At 39.6% G+C, this 9119-nt stretch overlaps 1 protein-coding gene across 1 annotated transcript in view; it reads right to left on the bottom strand.

Moving 5' to 3' along the window:
* Positions 1-1204: 1204 nt before the first annotated feature.
* The window catches only part of WAC (WW domain containing adaptor with coiled-coil), a 61832-nt gene continuing 53917 nt past the window's right edge, over positions 1205-9119 (bottom strand). The window contains exons 12-14 of the mRNA XM_056857977.1: positions 5553-5730; positions 3120-3247; positions 1205-2677 (exon numbers count right to left, since the gene is read on the bottom strand). Of these exons, the coding sequence (XP_056713955.1) occupies positions 2608-2677; positions 3120-3247; positions 5553-5730 (376 nt within the window). The 3' untranslated portion in view covers positions 1205-2607. The remainder of the gene's footprint in view (positions 2678-3119; positions 3248-5552; positions 5731-9119) is intronic.

Genomic DNA, 9119 nt, shown 5'->3' with positions numbered 1-9119 from the left:
AGCATACTTGGTGAAATAAACTAGCCTTTCTCAGCATAATACTGCCCTTGCATAGAATTTTTATGTTTTGCGCTATAATAAATTCCTTCAATATTCCTCTCAACCACACTTTTTAATATGGACCACCATTGATCTTTTAATATTTCCTGCCAGCATCTCCCATCGAGAAGCTGATTTACCATGCAATCCAGTTACTCCAATCGAAGCCTGCTGTCAGGGTACCAGTAGAGAGGTAGAGTTCTGGTGCTTACAAAATGGGCCACATGAAATACAACTTAAACTACTGTTTAAGTAAAAAAAGAAATACAAGGGGTTTACAGCAACTCCTGCATACCCCACCACCATTCATAGGTCAGTCTAAATCCCAGTCGTCCACCGCTAGAGTCTGGCAACAGGTTGCAGCAAGGTGACAAAAGTCTTTCAAACAAGTAACGTGAAAAGCACTGCCAAATCTGGTTCTTTGTAAACTGAGAGCATTTCACACTGAAAAGGATGTATACATTTAAAGCATCAATGAGGAAAAACCCTCATCTAGAAAGTAATATACTTGAGTACTAGATGATGACAGTGCAGTTAGAGAGAGCCACCAAATGCTATGGTGCACGGAAGTCCAAACTGAAATCCCGCTGTAATGCCTGGAGGTGGAGTAGAGTTAATATTTAGAGGATTGGGAGCTTACACATTGGAACATATGGGTCACACAATTCCTAAACTGTTTCTCAGTCTAAACACTCTTTAAGATTGTAACGGACAAGTCAAAACTCAAAACAAGTTTATAAATTGCCACTCACCTGGGTGTTTGTAGAAAATCAAAATCTTCTTTGGGTAATCAGGCAATGAGGAATTAGGAATGGAGGAGTGCTTTTTTCTTGCCCTCCACTGCCTTGCCAATTATTGACAAGTGGCCAAGCTCACCTGCACAACTAAGCTTGTTCCCACAATGTATGCAAGTTCATATCATTCACCATCGTTGACATTTATGAGAGAGTTCTGCGGTTACTGACAAAAGGATCAAAAGCAGAAGTGGCTACAGTTCCTTGTTCACGTTGTCCAGAAACCTCCCAGTGCCAACTCACTAGCAAGGGACAACGAGGGACAACAATCATACTGAAGCAGTCAGCCATCTCTCTGCTAGCTTTAAGAACATAACATACATTTGTGGCACCAAGTCCCGACTAACAGCTTGTTGCAAAGAAAACCCAAGTTTATTTTGTAGTAGCAATAGTTTCTTTTTTATTTTTAATATACTTTAGGAAACAATATACAAAGCTGAGCTTTCCCACTGTTTTCAAACAGCGAGACACTCCAATTACACAAAGTCAGCGTTTTGTGATGGCTAAGGACAGCAGTCAGCACCAGACTTGAACAGTTAGCTACAACACAAACATCCTTCGAAATGAAATGTCATAATAGCAAGACAGGTAAAACCAGGAGTTAACATATGACAACTGTTGGGGAGGCGTCATTGATCCTTGTTGAATGTCATTAAGTATTTTTATACACAATTTCCTGTTTTACAATTTTTAAACAAAACCTCGCTTGAGGAATTATTTTCAATTAAGTACAAAAAGTATTCAACAAGAATAGATTTGATAAAGTACCCCCAAAGAGTCCAAATTCTAATATGCATTGACCAAAGGAAATAAAAACCAGTGTTTCTTTGTTTTAAACATGTTTATTACAACAGATACAATTCACATCTGACTAGCTTTTTTCTTCTTCTTTCCCCTCCCACAACCATGTTGACATGTTTATTGGGCTGTTTCCATGTAATTTGAAGAAAGGGATGTACTTTCAGCACACATGCCCAGCAGTACTCCCAGTCCATTCTTACAGGGTGCAAATGGAAATACATTTCAATAATTTATACAAACAAGTGGGTTATGCTCAATCACTGCAATTTTAAGCTACTGTACACAGGAATGAAAAGATTATAGAAAAGTGCCATAGCAACAGTGCTTTAGGAAAGGAGAAAATTAGAAGAATTTTTAAAAAAACTGATAAAATCAGACCTAGGAATTCCAGGGGAAATGAACACAGAAAATGAGAAAACACTGCTCTGTAAAAGAGAAATGGAGAAGCACTGCTCTTGATTCGGTGCAAGTGTGGAAACAGTTGTTTCATGATATTTTGTACATTACCCAAACTGTTTCAAACTGTTGCAGCCTTGAGACACAGATCGCCTGGCGCTTGCATTAATTTCAGGAAATGCAAGATTTCTGAATGATAAATTAACTAAAAAAAGAGCTAATTTTGCAGACAGGTTTACATGTAAAAGGCTAGGTATTTAGCCACCTCAGCATTGATTAGTTTTGGATGTCTAAGCTCTGATACACATGGCTTCCCATGGCTTCACTCTACAAAACATATTTACAACGTGAAGAATACATCTACAAGAAATCTACATTTCAAGGGTTTTACAAATCATCCTTGTATTCTTCCCCTGAATGACTCCCCTCCTGTCCCCTTTCCCGTGTCACTTTTTTTTCTCTTTTGCCCAACTCAACGGTCCAAAGTCTACGCAAATGCAGCTCAAAAATGTTAAGACTGGGCAACCAGTTTACAGTTCCTGTACTCAAAAACCCATGTGCAATTATTCACAACTTTTCACACCATGAAGGAATTCTGGTTCTTTAGTTTTTCAAGTTCTTTAATTTGTTGTCTCAAAAATAGTATCCTACAAAGGAAAAAAGAATAATTAGTATGGATATATCAACTCTATCCTTTAATGTTTTAATTACATTAGTACTTGTAATTTAACACAATCATGAGTATGATTAAATTAGTTAATCTGCAACAACTTAACAAAATGCATATTTTTATTTTAGAAAAGGAGAAAGTTGCTGGGCCTAAAAAGAGCTGACCTACCTTAATGGTACACATAATGGACTAAATAATTGTTCAAGATCCAAGAGCACCTTCAGCAGTTCAATGGCTGTGGAGGGAGGTATTATGCCTGTTTAAGTCAATAGCATCCTGTATGTTAGGCTACAACAATTTCTAGCCCCTGCTTGTACACTAGGGAATGCAGCTCAGTAGTGAATAAATCAGCGTTATTAAACTAACACAGAGACGGAAACTATTTTAAAAAATCAGGATGGTACACAAAGAATTCTTACCTTTGCTCACGCAAAGTTGCTTGAATTTCACATACTCGAACTAAAGATCTTAAGTTTTTTAATTCAGTACAAATTTCTGACATGTGGACGCTTCCCATGTTATGGGCTTCCTCACGTAATCTTGATGCCTACAGTTAAAAATCAGAAGTTTGAAAGCTTCACTGAAGGTTTTGGTAACACTTGCTGGAAAGGAAGATATGCGGTGTAGTGGTTAAGAGTGACGGACTAAGATCTGGGAGACCCAGGTTTGAATCCCCACTTGTGCCATGGATGTTGGCTGGGTGACAGTGCCAGTCAGACTCCCTCAGCCTAACCTAACTCACAGGATTATTGTGAAGGTGAAATGGAAGAGAGGAGAATGATGTAAGCCTCTTTGGGTCCCCACCGGGAGGGGGGGGAGGCAGGGTATAAATGAATCAGATAAATAAGTACATTATGGGTTGGAGGCAACACACAAGATTCACTGCATGAACAACGTAGTGGAGAAATATTAGTTTCCAATGCTGTGTTTCAGGCTATCCCAATCAAGGTTGTTCTGAGTCCTGCTGATCTTTAATGGCAATTACTCAATGCATGTAAATGGCTAACATCTTTTGGAGGGGAAAGGTTTTGTGCACAGTAGTTTTGCTATTTAACAGAAGATAGGCTTGGAAACAGTATAATATCATTCATGAATAGCTGAAAATACATTCAATGTTTAGTTCAATTATTTCAGACTTCCTTCCAGTTGCTCAGAGCAAAGTTACATACAGTCTGCCTGCTCCCTGGGTCATCAGCAACAATGACCATTAGCAAATGACCTGCAGACCTGGAAATTCTCTCCTTGTTTAAACATTACTGGCCTCTGAAGGCAGAAGTGTGGAAAGCTGCTATGTACAAAACCCACACAGCACTGAACTACATTTCCAGTTTCACTGGACCTATATCTGTCTAGGAGGAAGGGAAGAGCTAGCTGCTGCCAAACCTTCCCCGGAAACCAAGTGTCTGTCCAAAGTGAGAAATAAATAACTGGGGCAGAGAAGGAATGCTCAGCCTTGCTCCTCTTGACAACCATGAGGGAAATTAGGGTGAAAGTGACTTGCTCAAGGCCTTCCAGTATGTTCATGCCTTGAAGATTTGACCCTTTGTCTTGCATTCAAGTCAAGCAATTTGTTTACATTCCATTTTTACATAATTAGTGAAGCAGAAATGGTGCTGAATTGAATTAGGATTGGAGGTTAGTTGTCATAGCATGGATGGACTTAAAAAAACTGGATCGTGTAGCAATTCAGAAGCATAAGAAACCGAACTGATTCAAGATTAAGGAATAAAAGATCTCATTATTCTGTAGGTTAAAGCTAAACAGAAATGTATATACTTAATCTAAGTGACAAAATATGTGCAAAGTATAAAGAGAAAATTCCTTTGAGTTGTGACCTTGAAAAAATGCTCAGATTTGCTCCTCAAATTATTTTGAGCTTTCAGTCTTCGAATGGTGCTCAAAACCACAGGATACTGAAAATCATGTTCACAGTATTTCTGGGCAAGTTACCGCATTTTTCGCTCCATAAGACGCACTTTTTTCCTCCTCAAAAGTGAGGGGAAATGTCTGTGTGTCTTATGGAACGAATGTGTGTGAATCTGGCCCCCGGGGAGAAGGGCAAAGCTGCCGAGAGGCCCTGGGAGCCATGGCCGCCCCCCGGCCGAGGCAGCCCAGCGCAGAGCCGGCGCGCCCCGGGAGCCAGCTAGGAAGCCCCAGGGCGGCCCAGCGCAGCAGCAGCGGGGCGCGGAGCCGGGCCACCCCAGGAGCTGGCTGGGCCCCTCCCAGAGCCGGGCCACCCCAGGAGCTGGCTGGGCCCCTCCCAGCAGCCGCCCAGCACAGTGGGAGCCGGGCGCGGAGCCCACGTGCCCTGGGAAACAGCTTTAAAGCCGCCAGCCAGTCCCCAGGGTGGGTCTCCGCCGGTGCCCCTCTTGGGGGGCAGGGAGTCCGGCCAACCCCTTACAGACCCCAGGGTCCCAAGCTGCTTCCCAGGGCAGAGATGCAGGGGCAGTACACCATTTGATTCAGAATACCGGTATATTTTTTCTTGTTTTCCTCCTCTAAAAACTAGGTGCGTCTTATGGTCAGGTGCGTCTTATGGAGCGAAAAATACAGTAATACGTAGCCTGTTAATATACATTTGTGTTTTATGAAAGGAAGACATCACTTGGGTCATAATTTTGTCCTAGGCTGAATAGGATGTACCTGTTTCTGACTTCTGATACTGGCTTTTAATTTTTTTGCTACACTGAAGAACTGTATTATATATAGCATAGCACAAGCACGTAAATCAGGCAGGAAATATTACACCTGGTCTGAACCTGTAATAAGGGCCATATATTCTTATGTAACAAGGACGGTATTACGCAATTTTGAATAAATAATAAGGAACAGTTTTCAGAGTAGGCACTCACCTGTTTTTCTGCATGATCGGCAGGCCATCCTTGGACATGCTTTATAAGATTTTCATTGAAATGTGCCGCTAACGTGGGCGTTAATGAACACGTAGGCCGCGCTGATGCATTCTGTGGTGCTGTTGTATTTGAAGCACTTGTATTGGAGGTATGATTTGGAGATGGACTTCTCTGACTACTGTAAAGGAAACAAATATTTAAAATGGAGCTAGTCGGCCAGTGACTCGAAAGCCACCCGAAGCTGCTGTAATCGCTGCCAATGGGAGTATGGCATTCAAGGAGTTACCTACGCATTTATTTTAAGACTCTGCAAATTGCCTATGGCTAGACAAATCATTGACTGCTATGTATGCATGCTTTCATGCATTACATCTGTGCTGTGACAGCACATTTAAAAGGTTTACACGCTACCACAATGTTGTTTAAAAAAATCTGTTTCCAATCTGCTGATTAAAGGCTGTGTTCAAATTAACTGAGGACATTATACCATGTTCCAAGATTGAAGTAAACTGATTCAGTATCATCTGAATGGGGCAGCGGTGGGGGAAAGGAACGGGAGCTGAATGACAGCTTAAAACATATTAGATCAGACACAGCAAGAATACTATTTGTCCATAGGAAAAGTCTGACTCAACTGATGTCAGAAGGTGCAACAGCAGGCAATCCCAAGCTTTTCCAGAAATTTTTACCATCACCTTTTTTGTTATTAAAACCCAAAACTACAAGTTAAAGGCGACCATTGTTGATTTCCTGTAACAAGTCAATCGTATTGCACACAAGCTAGAATGTTCCCTTTCAGGCCATGACACAGTTTTACATGAAGGGACTCCAAATGCCTCTGCAAATTCAACTCCACAGAACATAATGATCTACTCCATGAAAACCCACAATCCTCAGCTTTTCAACTAGTATATCACTTGCAGAACATTGATCACCCACAACATAGAACCAGGCATCAATTGACTTGAGTGGCAACAGAAAAAGCAAACAAGACAACCCGAAATTTTGCTAAGATACCATGAAAAGATACTTTTCTAAGTCATTTTTTATTGTTAACTGATTTACAAGGGGGCAATCAATATTACATTTTGACCACGGCCTTCTTCCAAGGATCTTGGAGTGGTATGCATGATAATTCTCTTCTCAATTTTATCATCACAACAACCCTTTGAGGTAGGTAAGGGTGGTTCAACATCACCCAGTGAATTTCATAACAAGCAGGTATTTGAACTTGGCTATTCCCACATCTATGTGTGCGTTAAGTGCTTGTCAAGTCGCTTCCAACTCATGGCATCCCTATGAAGTAATGACCTCTAAAACATCTTATCGTTAACAGCCTTGCTCAGGTCTTGCAAACTGAGGGCCATGACTTCCTTGATTGAGACAATCCATCTCACGTTGGGTCTTCCTCTTTTCCTGCGGCCTTCAACTCGTCCTAGCATTATTGTCTTTTCCAGTGAGTGCTGTCTTCTCATCATGTAACCAAAGTATAATAGCCTCAGTATGGAAACCCTATGATGAGACAATCCCCATATCTAGTCCAACATTAACCACTACTCCATAATGGCTAAATCTAACATCAATAAAATAAATTTTGAGACAGTCTTCCAACTAGATTTTAGGGTCATTCCAATTCTCCCAAGTAGATGAACCCCAAATATGCAACATTCTGCACTCAAACACATAATTTTTTAAAACACAAAAACAGCCTTGTTTACTATACACAGTCCCATTTGGGGGTTATTCATTTCTGCTAGGGTAATTGACTACCACAGTTTCCTTTTCTAATTGAAATTAACCATTTATCTGTATTAGTAATAATTTCTGCTCACATTCTATTTTACTAAAGAAACACTTCAAGGGTGTAGGTATTTGGTAGTTTTATAACACAAGAGATCAACATTAAGTTGATGAATTAGTTATTAAAGGCTTTGAATAAACATACATCTAATTTGAGACGTTCACATTTTTCTGAAATCTGATTATACTTTTGAATTCATAAGGTTGCTGAATGTCTGTACTAGTCCAGAATTACAGAAACATTTTGGCAATGTAGGGGCATGTTTATATCAATTATAGGAAATAAAGAATAACCTCAATTCTCTGTGTAATAATGCTTCAGTTTTTACTGTGTACGTTTACAACTCACATTGCATATATTTCCAGCTTTTATCTGAGTATTCAGGATACACTTTGTTTCATGGTATGGTATTACTTTTTGAAGTAATATTCTTTTATATCATGTATCTGGAAATGACAGGACCATAACTGCATTTACATTGTCATACGGAATTCATAAAACAGATTCTTTTCACATTATTTCATAATGTTTGCCTTAAAGGAATAAGATAAGCTTTTGCACTGAGTGAGAATTTTCAATGTTATTTTCCTAGATAGATGAAAAGTTGTGAATTTTAAATATTCAGTACTAAATAATGGAAGGATAAAGTTAGGCATCTTCCATTCTCATATTAATTTATATGACTTGCAGATAATATAAAAGCAGCTGTAGTTCTCAAACTGTTGGCTGGTCTCAAGAGTGTGTCCAATTCCTCTCACAAGAGAATTGGAACCAACAGGGTGAACTGGAAGAAGAGGCTCTGGGAATCTCAATGGCAAGTCCGGGTTTGTCTCTACATGAAACGTAAAACAGCCATAAAACACAGCCTGTTGCTTGGTGAGATATAAATACTAGGTATGAAAAATATAAACTTATTCAGTGTTAGCTGACCCAATATTCTTGAGTTTTATTTTAGGAAGGGGGGGAATGGGGTATTGCTCTATGGGTTCCACTTCAAAGATTTTGAGAGCCACTGGAAACGTGACACAACAGCTCTTACCTGAATTTAATGTATTCTCACCTTCAAAAAGTAACTGAATAATAATGCTATTAAAAGCTGTCACATGTACTGAATGAAGAATACAACCTGGCTATCAAGGCAAAACAGGACTGAAAAAAAGATGCTTAATGGTCTGATCAGCTACAAATTCAACATTAGGGAATGACATTTTTTCACAAGACTTGTATAGGTCTGATACCTAAATGTTTGGCTCCCATAGACCAAAAATGTTTACAGCCCTGAGCAAAACTCTTGCCAGCCATGAAATACAAAGTAGCCAACAACATAAGAACTGAAGACTAAATCAACAGAATCACTGAATATCTAAAATGAACAGAATCACTGAAAGACAACTCTCCGCTTTCATTTCTCTATGCTGAGCTGTACAGGAGAGCCGTACTTTGGTACACTACATCATATTAAGGGCTCCAAGTATTATTAGACTGACTAAATATTCCAACCATACACAACATATTCTGATGTACTGCAGATATTTATAATATAAAAGCAGTATGCAATTGTTAGCGTTAAATGTCCTGAAGTGCATAAGGTCGGTCATAAAAGATGGTTCTTAAAGGGCTAGATCCAATGACACCTTTCCAGCCAGAATAGCAAAATGAAAGAGCTCTTGGAATAGTAGTGATACACCTTGCAAGTCTGTACAGGAAGAACACCTGTATAATAGCATGGGGGGAATCAATAAATGTGATGGAAAACAACAATACCA

This window comes from Euleptes europaea, chromosome 11 (assembly GCF_029931775.1).
Source record: "Euleptes europaea isolate rEulEur1 chromosome 11, rEulEur1.hap1, whole genome shotgun sequence".
NCBI lineage: Eukaryota > Metazoa > Chordata > Lepidosauria > Squamata > Sphaerodactylidae > Euleptes > Euleptes europaea.
Note: the sequence above shows the minus strand (reverse complement) of the source record. Positions and strands in the feature narration are given on the sequence as shown.